Source organism: Lepisosteus oculatus, chromosome 2 (assembly GCF_040954835.1).
Source record: "Lepisosteus oculatus isolate fLepOcu1 chromosome 2, fLepOcu1.hap2, whole genome shotgun sequence".
Taxonomy (NCBI): domain Eukaryota; kingdom Metazoa; phylum Chordata; class Actinopteri; order Semionotiformes; family Lepisosteidae; genus Lepisosteus; species Lepisosteus oculatus.
Window position 1 is genome coordinate 4,234,391 of NC_090697.1, and position 20,947 is coordinate 4,255,337.

A 20,947-nucleotide genomic window follows, 5' to 3' on the forward strand; every position below is an offset into this window, starting at 1 on the left:
ACAGAAGCTCACATCCAGTGCCATAGCTCTAAAATCTCAGGCAGCTGAGAGCTTCCTATTCTTGTAGTACACTCAGCCATTGCCTTGTCAGGCCACTGGTAAGTTAAGGAAGGAAGTAGAGATAAGATAGGATCACTTTATTAGCCAAAACCCTGAGTCTGTGAGTGAAGGACCAGATATACGACATCAAAAAGAGTTAGTGTACCTCTGTGCCAACCTCAAACATAATCCCAGAGATGGTAAAAAATAATGCAGAGGCCTTAAAACATGTACGGCCTGCCACTGAGGGCTATGTAGCTGACAAGTGTCTGGGCCTGGATAAAAACAAGTGAAGGACTGGGAGAACTTCAATCCAGCTATCACAAAAAATCAGAGGCAGTTTGCAGTGATGCAGTGGTTAGCATTACTGTCCTGGGCTCCCTGGGTTTAGTTTCAGTAATTAAGATAGAGATGATATAGACAATGAATTTACAATGCATTGACAGTTTTTATTTTCAAATATTTCAAAGATTTTGAACATGTTTATTTTTCCTTTAGAGCCTTACTAAAATAATGTAATAATGTGAAAACCTACAATGAATTAAGTAATGTACATACTATATTTATTTTTCTCTATCTTTGTCAAAAGAAATTCTCCCACTCATGACTTTTCTCATTGAAACACCACATGTAAATGACCTGTTGTGGTTGATACAGTACAAATAATTTAGTTTTTATTTCCTTCAAATGCAGGCGTGACTATTTCATTAGAATAAAGACAAATGCACAGCATGTTTCCACCATGACCTGTACACTTAAACGAAATACATAGAATTTACATAGACTAATCAAAGAGGAATCTGGGTTACATTTTCTTAAAGTAATGATCAATTTAACCGATTTTTGAAACCAAGGATAAAATAAAGCATAAATGATTGGATTCATGGCAGAGTTCAAATATACTATAAACCATAGAAAGTAAAGTACCACAGAAGATGTACAGTATGAATTTCTTCTTCTATGAGGACACATAGGTAATATGGTATCCAACAAAATAGAAAAACAAATACTACAATTCCTAATGTTTTTGCAGCCTTTTGTTCTGATTTTTCAGAGATTTTGTTTCTCCTTTTATCCATTGGTAATATTTGTTGTGTAATAGAACTGATTACTCTTGCTTGTCTTGTGGCAACTATAAAGATGTTTACATACAGACCTATCATAATAGAGCAAGGCAAAATTAATGTAACTATCACATCAGTAATTCTCCAGTTTGCAGACATTACAAAAAAACACTGTCCAAGACAAATACTCAGAGTATCAGGGCCATCAACGTTTTCATTAAAGTACAGCAGAGCCAGTCTGTAGAGAGGAAACAGTAGCCAGCTGCACAGAATAAATAAGCACATCATTTTAAAATTGATTTTAGTGGAGTAAAGCAATGGGTCACACACAGCAAAATAGCGGTCAATAGCTATAAATGCCAGATTACTCAGAGATACAGAAATTAAAACAGAATCAAGTAACTTCAGGATAGAACATAGTATGTCACCAAAATACCAACATGTTTCTATAAAAAGAATAAAAACAAAAGGCAACACCATCGTACCTACTAAAAAGTCTGCAACAGCCAGAGAGAGTAAGAGGAGATTTGTTGGTGTGTGAAGCTGCTTGAAGTGAGAGATAGAGATGATTACCACCAGGTTTCCACACACTGTTACACTAATTGCTAAAACCAGCACTGTGTAGAGAATAGCATAGACTGCTGTAGATCGAATTTCTTTAAGACAAGATGCATTGTTCGATGGAAAGCAATACTCTATAGCATGACAACAATGCAAATCACTTAATTCCATTTCAAAGGAATAGAAAACTGAAATGAGGTCACAATTAAAATAATAGTATAGCAATCAGATATCTTAAAGAAAACCTACTTCATCACTTTTGCCATAAACCAGTACGTAGATCACACCAAATATCAAAGTGCTCTCAGTCGCCAGTTGTTTCTCCATTTGAGATATACACTGTAATTTGTCACTCTTTATTATAGGTTAGTTGTGCTTTGATGTCACTTATTATGTTTCAGATGAGATCATGTGAACTGCCTAGTGAGCAGCTCCCAGCATCAGATTCGTAGTAGATAGTCTTTTGTGTCGACATACTGTAGTAGCCTCAGGGAAAGTCCTGGATCTCCAAAGAGCCCAGAATCTCAGCATCCCCCTGGTTCTGTGTGAGCCATGTTTGACAGTCCAGGCACTGGACGAAAGCCCTTTGGCCAGGAACGGATCACTCAGAAGACTCAACCAGTGACCCTGATAATTGTTCCACAGCAAATGTTTTCCCAACAGACTGACGGGCATGCCAGTCACTATGGACCTACCTGGATCACCCTCTTAAAGAGATGGCCACCCGGAGTAGTGTCACAGTATGAAAAAGACAAGGTACTATTTCTCTAAGTATCAACCAGATTTCTTTTTCTCAAAAGACTATCAGGAATGATAGCCAGGTAATATATTAAAGCAGTAATTTCTGGGCTTCCGGTGATGCCATGGGGGGGGGGATAAGCTGTTCTATGAAAACGAAAGGGTATAGTTCAATCACGATTATGCATCAGATGTTCTTCAAAAACATCTGGAGTACAAAGAAAGAAAAAAGAACATAACAGGTCTGATGTGACCGGAGCAGTGACTGGCAGCAAGCGCACAGCCGCAGGGGGAGACGCAAGGAGGAGACACTGACAGAGGAGTAGCACGAGACACTCCACCAGAATTTCACCAGATGACTGAGACTGTATTACTTGCCTGAGGACTAAAGTATCTGTTTATCTATTGGGTTAATGTCATAATTTACCAAAAGGTTTCAACCCCTTTATTCTGTTCAAAAAGTACTAGTTTCAATTTAGTTGTGTAGTAAAATCAAGAAACATATGGAGCTATTTGAGTTTTGTAATATAAGTTTGGTTGATGTGGATAAATTACTTGATTTTGCAAATTAACATTAATTATAAAGTCAGTTTTTTATGATAAAAACAATGTTGCTAAATAAGGTAGAATAGGTTAGAGACGAAGAGTAGCAATTAGAAACTGTAGTATCATATTTTATTTTATTTATTTAGGGCCCTCTTGGAAAAGAAGAGGTTTAATTCCCTGAGCCTTTTACTGTAGCACAAAGGGTGGGCTTATAGTTTGGACCCCCCCACGTAAAGCCCTGATCTTTTAAACTTTTTTATACTATTTTGTTTTTGTAGTTTACTGTAGTCCAAAATGCCAGCATTTTTAAGAGATTGGGAGGTTTCAATATCAGTAAGCAGAATTACTCAATTAAACGATGTTTTCACAGGTTATTAATCTTACATGCCTTTTTGCAACAATAAATATTTTCATGTACAGAGTTGTCATAGAACAGCAAGGTAAAACAAAAAAGAATATTACATCTGTTATTTTCCTAGATTCACTGATTACAAATGAACACTAGCCAAAACATGAATTTAATGTTTCAGCATCATGTGAATTTCCATTTAGGTAAAGGAAGGCCAACATGTAACATGGCGATAAAAAACAGCTAAATAGTATTAATAAATGCATTAAATTCACTGATATTTTAGTAGAGTAAAATAATGGGTCACAAATAGCAAAATAACGATCAATTGCTATTAAGACCAGATTACTGAGAGAAACTGAAATGAGAACGGAGTCAAGTAACAAGTAAAGAGAGCAGAGCATGTCCCCGAAGTACCATCATGGTTAAAAGCAGCACAGTCACTCCTACTAGAAAGTCAGCCACAGCCAGGGACAGCAGGATCAGGTTTGTAGGTGTGTGGAGCTGCTTGAAGTGAGAGATGGAAATGATCACCAACAGGTTCCCACACACTGTGAGCACAACAGCCGCTCCCATTCCTGTGTACAGAGCAGCATAGGTTGACGCAGATCTCTGTTCTTTATGACAAGATGCATTGTTAGCTGGAAAACAATATTGAACAGACTGAAGTATTTCTGAATCACTGGGTTCCATTTCCTTAAATTAAATCCACGACAGACTGGAGGAAGAGATTCCTACAACTCAGATGTGCTGAAAAGAAATAAATGCTTTGCTTCAGGAATCTATGACAACTAGAGAGAGTCTGTAAGCATTAGATAATTATTTTAGTAGACAGTGGATTAGTAAATGTATTATCATACATATTGGAATGGTCTGAAGTCAATGAGAAGTATTATTATGTCTGTTTACAGCAGATATATGATGGTACTTTATAACTTGAAATTAGTTTAAAGTAATTATAACTTACAACTGCAAGTACTTTCTTTAGGAAATTTTAAAATTATCATTCATATCACATTTACATTGAAAAGTAAACCTGTGTAATAAAATAAACGCAGAATTGTCACAACTGTTCTAAAAATATTTTGAAAACTGAATGAAAAAGCACTATATGAATGAATGATTCTACAGTATGTGACTTATAAACTTGAAAAACATGTTCTTAATTCATAACATAAACGATTCAGTTATGGTCTGGAAATAGATTAACGAAAGAGGATTCTCTGTAACATATCTTGAATGTTAATATGAGTTTCACAGACTTTTGAAACCAAGGGTAAAACAAGGCATAAATAATCGGATTGATGCAAGAATTAAGATAAACTATTACAACTGGGGAAAAATAGAATGTTATCAGAGACATGTTAACATTTGTTGAAGTAAATGTCCAGATATAATAAGGTAACCAACAAAAGAAAAAAACAAACACTACAATTCCTAATGTTTTTGCAGCTTTCCTTTCTGATATTTTTGATATTTTATATGTGGTTTCTTTATTTTTGTCTTTAAATGAACTGATTAATCTTACATGCCTTTTTGCAACAATAAATATTTTCATGTATAGAGTTATCATAGAACAGCAAGGTAAAACTAAAAAGAATATTACATCTGTTATTTTCCTAGATTCACTGATTACAAATGAACACTGTCCAAAACATGAATGTAATGTTTCAGCATCATGTGAATTTCCATTTAGGTAAAGGAAGGCCAACATGTAACATGGCGATAACAACCAGCTAAATAGTATTAATAAATGCATTAAATTCACTGATATTTTAGTAGAGTAAAATAATGGGTCACAAATAGCAAAATAACGATCAATTGCTATTAAGACCAGATTACTGAGAGAAACTGAAATTAGAACGGAGTCAAGTAACAAGTAAAGAGAGCAGAGCATGCCCCCGAAGTACCAACAGGTTTCTATCAGTGCTGTCATGGTTAAAGGTAGCACAGTCATTCCTACTAGAAAATCTGCTACAGCCAGGGACAGCAGGATCAGGTTTGTAGGTGTGTGGAGCTGCTTGAAGTGAGAGATGGAAATGATCACCAAAAGGTTCCCACACACTGTGAGCACAACAGTCGCTCCCATTCCTGTGTACAGAGCAGAATAGGCTGACGCAGATCTCTGTTCTTTACGACAAGATGCATTGTTAGATGGAAAACAATATTGAACAGACTGAAGTATTTCTGAATCACTGGGTTCCATTGCCAATTAAAATTTAATTAATCCAATTAATTAATCCAATTAAATTAAATCCACGACAGACTGGAGGAAGAGATTCCTACAACTCGTATGTGCTGAAAGGAAATAAATGCTTTCCTCCTTTTTGATCCATAACACATGTACTGTATGCAATGCATATGATGAAACCATGCTTCAACAATCATAGCATTTCTGGATGTTTCTCTTCATATGAAACTGTGTATAGGGAGTTTGCTCTTTATATTATGTGCATATGGGTAAGTGACTACTGGATTGGCTTATATGACATGTTCACTGGGATTTGGTGAGGAGCCTAGAGAATTGAAAAAGCTCACAGGATGATGTGAGTTTAAAAATACTAATCAAATGTTTTCTGAAATAATATTTAGCTTTGCATTGCATTGATTTTAAAACTGAATATTTCAAAATTATTTCAATATTCTTTATTGATAAAGCACCTAACTGTTGATAGTGTTTTATGAGCATGTAAAAGGCATGGTGAATTGGAGATTCTCAAGACTTATTTTGTATGATTGAAAACGAATGTGATCGGATCAACGAAAAGCTGTGATGTTATTTTTTGTCAATTAAAAAATAAAGTATTTTCGTTTACAAAGACGATTACAAAGAATGTGGACCAGGGTAATACTTTGAGTTTGCAGCTTGTCCAAGGTCATTCATTATTAATTCTATTAGTAATATCTTCGATAAAGACTTTTATGCATAAACTATTTCTGCATAAATAAAATATTTCCGATAAAGGTGGTAGGTTGTGTACTTTTGTCCAACTGATCAATCTTGCTTTTATAAAATATACCAACTTTTTAATGTATAATGATTAACATGCTGTAATACACAGTTTAAAATTATTAAAAGTCTAAAGAGTATACAACTTCAATTCTTAATTGAATCACAGCAGTAATTGGGATTCGAAACTGGGTGTTTTCCGGCAACAGCTCAAATGCTGTACATGAGAGGTTAAGCTTTATTAGCTCTACCTGGTGGTTTTACAAGGCGATTCTGGATACTTTTATCATAATTGCTGTATGACACGGTATGACACGTTTTAACATACAGTTTAAATTCAAAAGTCTAAAGAGTATACAACTTAAATTCTTAATTGAATAAAGATTGTCCCTCAGTAGTAATCAGGATTCAAAACCAGGTGTTTTCTGGTGACAGCTCAAATGCTGTACAGGAGAGGTTAAGCTTTATTTCATCCAACTGCCAGTTTTGCAAGGTGATTCCAGATACTATTAACATAATCTAATTTGCATATGGTAGAACGCAGTAAGACACAAAATGACGTGATAGACGCGTTTTGATGCGACACGCACACCGCATTGTACCGCAAGCGTACCCCGCTCGTTTTGAATGGCTGCATCTGTACGCTGAAGCCGTGGAGCTTCTGAAAGCACACTTCGCCGCCCCCCAGAGTGTCATCTTCTGCAGGATTCTCTTCAGACAGCACAAACAGCAAAAACAGCAGCCAGGTGAATCTGTGCTTCAGTTTTTTTCAGGCTTGCGCGCCTTAGCCTTCCCTTGCCAATTCGGCGCAATGCAGGATGAGTTCATAAGGGATCAGCTAGCGGAGCACATGAACAATGCGAAAGAAAGATTGCTTGCAACACAAGATGACCTCACGCTGAACAAGCCTATCCAAATAGCGTTTCAAACGGAGGCCGCTGCTGCCTTGTCCTCTACACTAGCGTTCTACCCTGCTCATTCTCCCGCACTCACTGCCGGCCATGTGGAGCAGCCACAGCGGCCGGGCAGCTCGGACTTGCTCACACAAGACGCAGACGTGCTGCACACGCGGCAGCTGCGTGAGTCTCCTCCCAGGTGGTGCGGGAATTGCAGTTCACCCTCTCACGCCACCAGGACTAAGAACTGCCCTGCCCGAGGGCATTATTGTTGACGATGCGGCAAATATAATCATTTTGCGATTGCCCGCCCGCGGCACTCAGCTTCAGCTTCTCCATCCTCTGCTCAAACACAGTGAACGCAGCATCCAGAGCTTTCAGAACGTGCACTGCTGAGCTGAACTCTGTGTGTATTCCCCTGCTGCTGAACACTGGGCCTGCTGTCTCTATCCTCAGTCTCTCAACAGTGGAGCAGTTTTTCTCTCACCTGCCTCTCTCATCACTATCCACCACCCTGTGTGGTTATGGCAGTTCTAAAATTGATATAGTGAACTCACTCAGCTTATCAGTGCGCTATGGCTCCAGGTCTCTCTTCACTTTCCATGTGTCTCGCCTAGGCGCCAAGCTCCTGGGACTGGACCTTTTTACTCGCCTCGAGTTCTCTCTGCTTGAAAACTTGACAACAGCGGCTCTCACGGTTAGCTCCCGGTTAGCTCTATTGGGCAGACCCAGTGGCCTGCAGTGTCCCATGGCCTCGTCTGCATCACCGCTTTTAACCACAAGCCCCTGATTGACACCACCGTGCGCCCAGACATCCAGCTACTGCGCCGCATCCCGCTGGCCCTCCACGATGAGGTCACTGCCGCACACTAGAGACTCCAGGAGGGGGGCATCATTGAACCCGTCGACGCCTCCCCATTGGTGTCCAATCTGGTGGTTGCGAAGAAGAAGTCCGGGGGCTTGCAAGTCTGCTTGGACCTGAAGGCAGTGAACAAAGCTGTCATTCCAGATAAGAACCCCCTCCCAACAGTGGAGTAGCTCACCTTGCAGTTCTCTGTTTCCACTGTGTTTACGAAATTGGATCTTCGTCGGGGCTACCTCCAGATTCCTCTCCACCCTGACAGCCAGAACTTGACAGCTGTTGTCACTCACATCGGTGTCTTCTGCTACACAGTGGTGCCCTTCGGATTGAGCTCCGCCCCCAGCTGTTTCCAAAAAGTGACGTCCACTATCTTTGCTGGAACCCCTGGGATGGTCATCTACATCAATGACATTGTGGTTCATGGCCCAACCCTTGCCAGTCATGATGAGCTCTTCTATAGGGTGTTCAAGGTGCTCAACCACAACCACCTCACCCTCACCAGAGACAAATGTGTGTTTGCCACTGACACCATCGAGTTTGTGAGTTTTCGTCTTAGAGCTGCTGGCCTCACCCCTGCTGCAGTCCAACATTGAGGCCATTCAGCACATCCCAGAGCCTACCACACCAGCTCAGGTCGCCTCCTTCCTTGGGATGACTGCCAACTATCTCCAGTTTCTGCCACACTACTCAGCCACAACAGCCCCACTGCGTCAGCTGCTGCAGAAGGATGCCCCTTGGGTTTGGAATCCTGCCTGTTCTGAAGCCGTCCGTCTCCTGAAGGTTCGGCTCACCTCACCATCTGTCCTGGCACACTTGGACTTCCCCAGCCCCACCCTTGTCACCTGCGACGCCTCCAGCACCGCCGTGGGAGCGGTACTCTATCAGCTTCACAATGGGGTGGAGCAACCTATCGCCATCGCCTCCCGAGCTCTCAGCCCTATGGGAAAGAGGAACTCTGTGGGGGAGTGGGAGGCCCTGGTCTGCGTTTGGGCGTGTGAGAGGTGACACGTGTAGTTGTATGGTCGTGCATTCACGCTACATATGGACCACCAGGCCCTCACGTGATGCTTGCCACTTCAGGGACAGGGCATCGACCACTCAGGCTTCACCGCTGGTCTGAGAGGCTCCAGCAATACAATTTTGCACAGCAGTTCACTCCAGGACGTGAGAATGTACAGTAGTTGCAGATCTACTGTCCCACTCCTTTCCTAACCTGTCTGGAGGCCCTGATTCAGACACACTCCTGCCTGACTCTCTACACTCCACGTTAGGCCACATTCTCTCTCCAGGACCTACAGAGGGCCTCAGAACAGGACCCAGTGCTCTCCCAGCTCCGCTCCTTTAAACGCTCAGGCTGGCCCTTCAAGGTCCCTGCCGACCTGGGCCCCTTCCTTTGTGTCAAAGATGAGCTCTCTCCTGTGTTGCCTGGGGGACCTGCACAGCTGTTCCTCCCAGTCTCCAAGCACATGTTCTCCAAATGGCACATGCAGGCCACTTGGGCATTGCAAGGTCAAGCAACGGTGCTGGGATCTAGTATGGTGGCCAGGAATCAACTGGGACATAGAGGCACTGGTCAGAATCTGCGAGGCCTGCCTCCTTAGCGGGAAAACAGGAGGGCCTCCTCTGCCTCCTCTTCAGCCCCAAGACTGGCTGACCAAGCCCTAGTATCACCTCCAGCTGGACATCTGTGGGGAGCTGCACGGTGTCCTGCCCCATCAGCGCTTCCTCATAGTGGCCTATGACCTCCATTCAAAATGGCCAGAAGTAGCCCCCACAGGGTCGGTCACTACCCAAGCTGTCACAGATTTCCTGGAATCCCTCTTTGCCCACTGGGGGCTGCCAACCATCATCACAACTGACAATGGGCCACAGTTTGCGTGACCGAGGCATTTGACATCTTCGCACTGCTTTCTACAACCCAAAGGCGAACGGGGTGTGGAACGCCTGAACCAGACTCTCAAAAACGGCATCAGAGCCCACCTGTCAGAGGGCTGTTGCTTCTCAGCCGCGCTCCTCCACACTCTCCTTCACTACAGGGCCACACAACATGCCACGACTGGCAGCTCACCAGCCTTCCTCATGCTCGGCCGTGAGCTACAAATGCCCCTGGACAGGCTCCAGGCATACCCAGCTCCAACCCCTCCGGCTGGCACCCACAGCAGGGTGGCCAAACGCCAGCGTCACATGAAAAGGCAATATGACAAGTCGCACAGGGTGAAGCTGCCTGGGATCGCATTCCAGGATTGGGTCCAGATCCGAAGGCCCAGATGGGAGCTCAAGCTCCAGTCTTTTTGGTCTTCTCTTTCACCGGTCCCAGAGCAGCTGGGTCCCGCCACCTTGCGCCTCTCTGATGGGTCACTATGGCACACCAGCCGCCTCCGCAGAGTGACAGCTCCCACAAACCCTCATGTGGAGGCCGAAGCTGCCCCTGCTGGACAGCCAGGCGAGGTCGATGTCCCGGTGGAGCTGTCCATTCCTGTGGCAGAGCAACCCAGAGCTCCTTCTCCACAGCCAGCCCGGGTCCAGTCCAGACCAGCCTGGCTTAACGACTTGATTACTGATTTTTGATTGCTTTTATGGTGCTTGCTGGCCCTACATCCAGCAGTGCTTTTCACTGTCTGGGAGAACTGTGTTTGTTTCATTTTCTGAAGGGGGGGGAAATGTTATGTCGAGCACAGCATCCATTTAGGTTTACGACACTGTCACACTTTGGGTTTGGGGGTTACCGCTTTACAGTTAATGACATGACTTGGCAAGTTTTTGCCATTCTGTGTCAGTTACAAGTTCTGCACAATTAAGAGCAGACGTCTCTGAAATCTGCTAACTTCATCTCGGGATCCAGAACCTTATTCTTTCTGTTATAACACTTCCAATCATCAACATTTTTGTTCGTTCCACGGTCAGTTTTCCTAACACGTTAATTAGCTCACGATAGCCACTATAAATTCACTATGTGCACTTCAATTAACTCACGCGTTTCCTCTTTGCTAGCTGTTTTTTTTCCTAGTTATCCTGTAATGCAGAGCTGGGAATCGTGTCAGGAGATGCAGATCCGTCCTCGTCGTCAATTTTGCCGTGTACTGTATGTGTGATAACAGACTACTAAAATAAATAAAAATAACGGGAGGCAAGGCCTGTGTTGCAGGCTGCTCTTCTCATTGACTGGACTGAACAGAACTACTTTCCAATTACACGTTACATATAACATAGCCGCTAAGGAGGTATACGTTCGCCAAAGGAAACAGATCCAGCAAGCAAATCTCTGTACATTACACCTGAAAAAAGGACTGCTCAATGGTACCAGATTGATTGTGAAGACACTACATCTACATGTCATTGATGCTGAGATTTTAACTGGAAGCAACACAGGAGTAAGAGTTTTCATCCCGAGAATTAATTTAGCTCCCAGTGAAACTAACTTGCTGTTTAGGCGGAAGACAAGACAATTTCCGATAATTTTAGCTTTTGTCATCACAATCTACAAATCTCAGGGTTAGACTTTCAACAAAGTTGGCGTTTCGTACTCGAACCAGTTATTGCTCATGGACGACTTTACGTAGTAGTTTCCAGGTACAGAGATGAAAACAAGTTGAAAATCTCCATATAGTAGCTAATGCAGACAGTCAGGGAAAACCTCTACAAGACAACCGAACTTTTACCAAAAATTTTGCACTTAAATCTGTTGCGATGATTTTTTTTTTTGCAATAATTGTAATCTTTTAAACGACAATATAGTCTTATATGTAAAAAATGATCAAATTGCACTTTTAGTCATTTTTTTAATTGTTTTATTACCCAAGTCTGTCTCACTGACACCTTAGCTAGCAGCAAAGGGAGACGAGGAAGATAATAATTGCTTACACTTATATAGCGTTTTACAGGTAATGGGGACTCCACCACCACAAGTGTGCAGCATCCACCTGGATGATGCAATGGCAGCCATAGTGCGCCATAACTAACATCAGCTCTCAGTAGGGAGGAGAGCAGAGTAATGTAGCCAATTCATAGAGGGGGATTATTAGGAGGCCATGATTGGTAAGGGCCAATGGGAAATTTGGCCAGGATGCCGGGGTTACACCCCTACTCTTTTCGAGAAACGCCCTGGGATTTTTAATGACCACAGAGAGTCAGGACCTTGGTTTTACGTCTCATCCGAAGGACGGCACCTGTTTACGGTATAGTGTCCCCGTCACTATACTGGGGCATTAGGACCCACATGGACCGCAGGGTGAGCGCCCCCTGCTGGCCCCACTAACACCTCTTCCAGCAGCAACCTTAGTTTTTCCCAGGAGGTCTCCCATCCAGGTACTGACCAGGCTCACACCTGCTTAGCTTCAGTGGGTTGCCAGTTGTGAGTTGCAGGGTGATATGGTTACTGGCAATACAATATTAATATAAGTACTTCAATATTAATCTTTACTTCTTCTCTGAAGCAGTTTTAACAAAATATTAGCCACAGGTACACTAGTAATATTAATAATAAATATGAATGAATTTACAAATCTGGATACTGTCGATGGCAGGGGTAAAAACAAGCTTTTAAATGAAACTGTATATATATTTAACAATCATAATCTAAAATAAGAAAGTGGTATGCACTTGTAACAGGAGGCGGTCTAGGCTCCCGTGAAGTGTAGTTCCGGACCCTATGCAGACAGTATAATCCGGAAGTAAGTGGAGAAGGACATCAGGGAAAACACGATGAGGATCAGGACTGGTTGGCAGACAGGGGGGAGTGACGACGGTGATCCGGTGCTTGGAGGGCATCGCGAGGGCAAACAGATCCAGACAGTCCAAAAGGGGGAATCTGGGGCGCATTTCAAACTCCAAAGCCGGGGATCCATCCGAGATGAGGCAAACACAGTTAAAATCCAGAGTGGGATTCGGAACAGGGACAGGGAATGAAACCTGGGTAACGAGGCCAGGCGCTCCGAGCCCTGGACTCCGCTACTCAGGACCAGACGGGCTTCCAGGTGTCTGTCTCCCAGTGCTGAGCCAGGAATAGCAGGAGCGCCTGGCTTAAATAAGGAGACAAAACAGGAGGTAGTTGCACATAATGAAACTAAAATACGAAAGGGTCGGAGCGCCCTTAAGAGGAGGGATTACGACCGCGACAGCACTGAAGTGTGCGAAAAAGTCTATGTTTAATCACAGCTAAAACAAAAGTTATACTTTTTTAAAAATTGCCCCTTGGAGTGTTCAGTGTTTTTTTTGTGTAGCCTAATCGCAGTGGGGGCAGGGTGTGTGGGTAAAGGTTTAGGATGCAATTAATTGGCACTCTCTTCACACATGAAGAAGGCTCCACTGCTGAAACGTTATGTTTATTCTCTTTTCAGCATGGAATAAATCTTTACTTGTTCCTTTGTAACCTACGCATGCTGAAGCAGCTACCTACTCGAACTCTCTGTTCTTGTCTGAGAAGGCTTTGGAGCAGTTTACAACAATTTTATTTTCTTTGTGATGCAACTTTGAAGTGCAATGGTAAATGAAATTGTAAATAAAATGACACCATAAATTTTAAATTTTATGACATTTATATTAACATTTTTTATTATTTTAAATATCACAGTATATTAAATATTCAGTTGAAATTAATGATCTTTTAAGTATTCTAACGGCTCCACCATCCCTCGGACAGGCTGACAAAGCATTTTTGGAGGGGTTAACGATCCAGCAATTGCAAAGCATGCAACTACAGCAGCCACAGATAAATAAAAATATTTTTTCCCTCCAGATTAGGACACAAGAGAAATTATATTAATTAAACATAATTCAAGTTTCACTCTCTTGTGTAACAATCATTACTTTGCCAAAATATGAAGTTTCTTGATTTTTGAAGTATTCACTGCCAATAAATTTCTTATTGGCTTTAAAACCGTCATCATCATGCTGTATTTACTGTATATATAGTAGATTTATATAGTATACCCTCGGTTGATTGCATACTATTGGTTGAGAATATCTGTGGATATAACTTCATGTGATTCACACACGTGTAAGGACTCCAGGATAGGAGTATGTGATCCTGGTCAGGATTCTGGCTATTGAATTTTAGACATACTTGAGTATGTTCAATGTGGATTTAGAAACCCCAGCAAGTAGAGAGTTAGTCAATTTGAGAGAAGACAAATGTGCTGATCAGCTTTTTACCCACAGTAATGATAACATAATACTTACCAGGAAGACATTCCTGTGGTAACTATGGTAACCAGTGTAACTTAACCACACCCATCAACCCATTACAGTGACAATGCAAACTGGTGGGAATCAGTTCCACCTGTACATCTTTAAGAATCACGTACCTCATTAAGTATAGAATATTATAGTCCAGTCCATATGTGACGTCTTTGCTCAGTCTTGGAGAATTCTGTCTCAGGTCTTAGTGATGTAAATCTTGCTTCCATAAATGTTATGCGATATAACCATAAAAATGTAAACAGTTTGCCTGATCTGTGTTTACAGTGGTTTGCTCTAGTTGTTTGCATCTAGAGGATACATTTATAGTTTATAAGAATAAAGTAAATTGACAATTAATTTCAAAACAGGATTTCACATTTTTTACATTTGATTTTTACATTTTTTTATAAATTTATTTATAGAATTTTGTGACTATAATCTAAAGCTCTGGTATGATATCTAAATATAATTATAGGTGTGTGTGTGCTATTCATTAATTTAACTGTTGTGAAATTCTGAGTATTAACACATTTCCTTTGGTAGAATGTCTACTTTTTACTTTAAATGCCCAAGTAACATTAAGATGAAATACTTTTGTACTTTTAATAAAGTAGATTTTGAGAAGGAAACTTTTACTGAGTAACTGTACATGTTTTTCAAAGTAACATTACTTTTACTGAAGTAACACATTTCAATACCTTTGACATCCTATTTTATACATTGAATTGCTTTTATTGCTCATAGGGTCCTTAGTAGTAAACTAACATGTCTCCTTTCACACTTCTAAAAAGTTATAACATTTCAAATCCTTTAGAGGGTGGTTTCATTAATGGAGATAGCACAAATTATCCAGTCCTCAAGATAATATCAAGATAATATCTGAGTAAAAGAGATTAGCTCTCCTGAGCCCTGTAGCCTTTTCATAGCTTCCCTAATTAACCAACACAAAGATTTACACACACCAACACAGAAGCGCAATAGCAGCAGGAGGGGCTACTAGAAACGCCTTATAAATGGAGGAGAAACAAAGACGAGAGTTGTCATGTTTCAATCTCTGAATTTACTGCATTTTACGTTTAAATAGGGCTAATAGCATTTTTTAAAGTTAGAGAGTGGAACACCGAATGTCTTTCTTTCTGCAATTTCAAAAGGTGTTTTTGATTCAACATTTCTTTCTTATAAAATGGAATGAAATAAAATTTCATTCAAAATTTCTATTTCAATAGATCTCCACGGTCTCCTCTATTGTTATTGTTGTATTGGTGTAATTGTAATTGTGTCTTATCTTGTGAAATCTTCTTATTTATTGTTGTAGCCTTCTTATTTATTGTTATTGTCATCCTGTAAAGCGCTTTGAGAAGCCGCCTTTAAAGGCGCTATATAAAATAAAGTTTATTATTATTGTTATTATTATTATTATTATTGTTATTATTATTATTATTATTATTATTATTATAAAATGGAAGGACATCAAATACTGCAATACTGTTTTCCATCTGATAATACATCTTGCCGAAAAGAAACTCGATCTGCAGTTGTTAATGTCATTTTATATGTTTTCTTTATATCAGTGGTGATGCTGACAGTGTGTGGAAACCTGGTGGTGATCATCTCTATCTCTCACTTCAAGCAGCTCCACACACCAACTAACCTCCTCCTGCTCTCTCTGGCAGACTTTCTAATAGGGCTGATTGTGATGCCATTGGCAATGATCAGATATATAGAAATACCTGTTTTGAAATACCTGTTGGTATTTTGGGTGGACATTTTGTACTATTTTCTACTCAGTTCTCTCCATTCTTACGGTCATTTCTCTTTTTAATGTTGTTTTCATAAGTATTGATCGATACTTTGCCGTGTGTGACCCACTTCGATATTCTAATAAAATAACAAGTAATGTAATGTATTCATGTATAATATTAATTTGGTCATTTTCTATTCTTTATGTGTTGATGGTAGTTATTTTTAATATTAATCTTAGAAATACTGAAGAGGTGAATGCCTGTCATGGAGAATGTGTTTTTGAAATGAGTGCACCCTGGGTGATAGTTGACATTCTAGTTTCTTTTATTTTGCCTTGTACTGTTATGATAGCGCTATATATAAAAATATTAATTGTTGCTAAAAGGCATGCACAATTGATCTGTTCTGTTACTGAACACAAAACCTGTAAACACAGAAACAGAAGTAAAGTTTCCAAAAGATCTGAAAGAAAAGCAGCCAAAACATTAGGAATTGTGGTGGCCGTACTCCTTCTGTGTTTCATACCATAATATATTGGGTGTCTAAAGGAAGGAAAGCTTAATGTTTCATCTTCAGCTGCAGTAACTAATTCCTTAATTTTTGTTGCAAATGTAAACTCTGCAATAAATCCTATTATTTATGCTTTGTTTTATCCCTGGTTTCAGAAGTCAGTGAAAGAAATATAAAAATTCAGGATCTGTGAGGCAGCATCTGCTCTAATTAATTTGTTTCCTGAAAATCATTGAATTTAACATGCAGATTTTATGTAAATGTGTTTCTTTGTTTATGATCATTATTCGGAAATGCAAAATGAAGTAAACAAATGCAGGAAGTTGACACAGGATATTGCAAATGTGTCTTGCTTAAACAATTTTAAAAATGTTATACCGTAAGAAAACACAAAGGTCCAATTTATGTATAGCCTTCTATTAGTATTTTGTAAAGCTTTTTGTATTTTGTAGAGATCAAACTGACTTGACATTTCATGTAATGTTCTATGGGGGTTTGAAAATTCAGGGAGAGAAGTTATCAATATTTTTTTATGTGGAATAGTTATTCTTCAGATTATTTCATTTTCATTAGTGAACAATAATATTGAGTTAGAATTACGTGTTCAATTCAATTACATGTAATATTTTCTGCACCATAATGATTGACCCAATATTTCACTCCCTGCAAAAGGGAACACATGATTATGCTTGTTAGAGAACCTGCAAATACCTGGTTTCAAATGAGACACCCCTTTTAATGCATTAACTTCGCAGGAGGTCAATACAGCAATACGTACAGAACCAAGTCTAATATCAATGAGACATTTAGGTCTTAAATAAATAAACAACAATCACAGCTTTTAATTGATTGTGGAAGATACCAACAGTTTCCACAAGGATCTAGGGATCATTGGTGTAAAACTAATTAGCAGGTGATTGAGATAACAATGCATCGCCCACTGAGTGAAATGTTTATTTACAAGTGTAAAAAGAGGTATATGTGTCTTTTCAGTTTACAGAGAAATCCACCAGATCCTCACAACATTGTCCAATAATATTATAATGCATACGGCCAACATTCCAGGTTACGCGAGCTGGCTTACCAGCGCAGTGATGTCACCGCCCTTCCCTGTGAATAGCAGGGAGAGAAGCCACAGGGCTGATGGGTGATTTCCCTTTAGCTCAACTGGCTGGGTCCCTGTTGAGTGATGCTGGAGGCCTGGGTTCAAGTCCCCAGCAGTGGGGGGCTGACCTGAGGCGGCAGTGGCGAGGGTGCATACCCATGTGAACCTGAGAGTGCTACAATACTCTTCTTGTGTCTAATTTTTAGTTTAGCAGGATTTGTGCAATAAGCACATTGTTTAATGGAGATTACCCACATCTATTATCACTGTACAACACTACTTCAGGTGGCGTAGCCACATCAGCCTGCGTAGTCTGCAAAGGAACAAGTAATAGGTTTATTCCATGCTGAAAAGAGAAGAGAGAAAACTCAACATTTCAGCTGTGAAGCCTTCTTCAGGTGTGAGGGTCTTCAGCTCAAAATGAAACGCTTGGAGTTTGTAATGTAGGGCGCTCTGAACAAGTTAAACTTTGATGAGGGCTTGCCAGCGCGGTGACGTCATTGCCTTTCATATGAATAGGAGGGACCTGGTCCGTCAGGGTTGAAGGCAGATCTCACTGTAGCTCTACTGGCTGCTTCCCTGTTAAGTGATGCTGGAGGCCCAGGTTTGATTCCCCAGCTGGTAGGGCTTCCGTGTCGCATTAACTAACTCTTCAGTTTATTCTGGAAGACAATACATGAATATAATTATATCGTTATTAATTTCTTTAGATACGCGATTCCATATTATGTTCCCTGTTTACGCCGATAACGAGTGATTTCACAGAAAAGGTTAAAACACTATTACTTTTCACAAAGTATTTAAACTTATTATGGTCAGAAGGAGCACATAAAAATGTTTCCAAAATAACCACATGTAAGACTTTAATGCTTAAAATGTTTAGGGAGAAAGTGGAATACTGGTGTGTATTTTGTCTTTAAAATACCAATACCAGCCATATACAGTTTACATAATATGTTTATGTTACTAAATTAATATAGTTTATGAGTATGTGAAAGGCATGGTGAATCCGAGATTCTCAAAACTTACTTTGTATGATTGGAAACGAATGCGTGATCGGATCAACGAAATGCTGTGGTGTTACTTTTTGCCAATGAAGACAAAGACAGTTACAAAGAAGTGGACCAGGGTAATACTTTGAGTTTACAGCTTTTCCAAGGTCATTCATTATTAATACTATTAGTAATATCTTCGGTCAAGACTTTGATGCATAAAATATTTGTGCATAATTAAAATATTTATGATAAAGGTGGTAGGTTGTGTACTTTTGTCCAACAGAACAATCTTGCTTTTATAAAATATACCAACTTTTTAATGTTTAATGATTAACATTCTGTAATACACAGTTTCAAATTAAAACTCTAAAGAGTATACAACTTAAATTCTTAATTGGATAAAGATTGTCCTTCAGCAGTGACCAGGATTTGAAGGCAGGTATTTCTGGCGATAGCTCAAAAGCTGTATGAGAGGTTAAGCTTTATTAGCTCCACCTGGCGGTTTTACAAGGTGATTCCGGATACTATTAACTTAATATTTGCATGCGGTAAAATGTGGTATGACACGATAAAATGCATTATGATGCGACATGCCCACCGCATTGTACCGCAGCGAACCTCGCTCCTTTTGAATGGCTGCATCTTTCAGCACTTTCCTGAATCTCGCTTACACTTCGGGCAATTTTAGTTCCAAGTATCGTTGTAGTCTCCACTGAATGATCTTGAGTAGTATCTTGCTGGCGTGTGAGATCAAAGCAATTGTGCAATCATTTCCACAGTCAGTCAGATAACCTTTCTTCAGGATTGGGATCAACACAGATCTTTTCCAGTCAGTCGGCAATGATGTTTTTTCCTGGCAAAAACTTGTAAGTATTATTACAACTGCCTCTGATTGCTGTAAAACTTTAATGGAAATGCCATCAATGCCTGGTGCTTTGTTCTTTGATAAGGCTTTCAATGCTGCTTCTACTTCTTCTTTCATCACCAAAGGCGATCATAAGGTACAGGTTGAAATGGCTGTTGATCTGCTTAATCTTTACGGTATAATGACTTGATATATTCTTTCCACCTTTACTTGATCTTCTCAGCATCATTAAGCATGAATCCTTGAATGTCTTTTAACATTCCAGTTCGAGACTGGAATTTTCTCTTTAGCTCTCCTTATTTTAGGAAAGCCGATCTTGTTCTTCCTCTAATATTTTCTGATTGTACTTCCTTACACACATCATTGGAATACTTCTCTTTGTCACGTCTTACAGCACATTGGAGATTTCTATTTATACTACTTATATGGAAATACTAAGTTCCACAGCTGCCTCTTTTTCTCCTCTGGCTTTAGCTTCTCTACATTTCTGGGCAATTACCAAGGTCTCGCCAGTCATCCATTTTGGCCGATTTTCTTCTTTCTTGATGTCTTCTCATAGATGGTAATGGTAACTAAATATAAAAAAGTACACAACAGGATTCCACCTTAATTATGAACAGTTAATGCATCAAAATCTTTATCTTGGTAACTTACGGTGGGTATTTTGGAAACGTTTTAATGTGTCTGTTCAAACTATATAAAGTTTATATACTGTTCTTCATTAAAAGCTAGAATGTTTTAGTCTTTTCTTAGAACACGTAATAAGAACACATACTTCTTATTGTAAAAAAAAGTACTGATTTAATACCACTTGATAGGGAATAATAATATGGAATCACGTATCTAAACAGTAAAAAATATTATTTGTGGATCCTTTGGAAACATTTTGACATGCTCATTCAAATCCCAAAGAGAACATTGCTTTGATTTTCTTTTACACAGCCAGATATATAAAATAGTTTATTATTATAGCTTGTTGTGAATGTGATGTGCCTCTTTCAGGTTTATATCCGGGTTGAGAATATCTACATTTTGTATAAATGCAAATTTCAGTAATGAGTAATCAGGAAACAATTTAACCTTAAATTTTGATTATAAAAATATATTTCACACATATTGGAATGTAGTGTAGTGGCTTTAAAACCATACAGTTAAATCTTGTATTTACAGTGTATAATATTGGTATATGTATGTACCAATTATATTATACTACAGTTGATTAATGCACAGTACAATATAATGAGACAACTTTTAGCATGGAACTGCACAACAAGCAATGAAGTGTGCAATAGACTATAAATTCAGCCCAATCCCCCAAGATAAACTGCCTATTCAAAATAACAAACACAGCAGGAGGTACAGTATTACCCCCACCCTTTGTTACAAACAATGTTTGTTGAAAGGAGTAGGGAGCTGTTTTACATGCACAGGCTGTAAAGGAGTAAGTGAAGTTTGACAAAAGACAATCAACAATCAAATGGCCTGTTTTATAAAAACACTCTTTTTTCCTGTACTGTAGTTTTAAATGTGAGCTACATATCAACTAC

General features: G+C 39.8%; 1 protein-coding gene and 1 pseudogene across 1 annotated transcript; both read right to left on the reverse strand.

The window, feature by feature from the left end:
- Nucleotides 1-641: 641 nt before the first annotated feature.
- On the reverse strand, nt 642-1,991 carry LOC138225471 (trace amine-associated receptor 1-like; annotated as a pseudogene).
- Nucleotides 1,992-4,480: 2,489 nt separating this feature from the next.
- Nucleotides 4,481-5,503, reverse strand: LOC107078792 (trace amine-associated receptor 13c-like). Its single transcript, XM_069185694.1, has 2 exons — nt 5,031-5,503; nt 4,481-4,829 (listed from the first exon to the last, which is right to left on the reverse strand). The coding sequence occupies exons 1-2, from the start codon at nt 5,501-5,503 to the stop codon at nt 4,481-4,483; spliced, it is 822 nt and encodes a 273-aa protein (XP_069041795.1).
- Nucleotides 5,504-20,947: the final 15,444 nt, after the last annotated feature.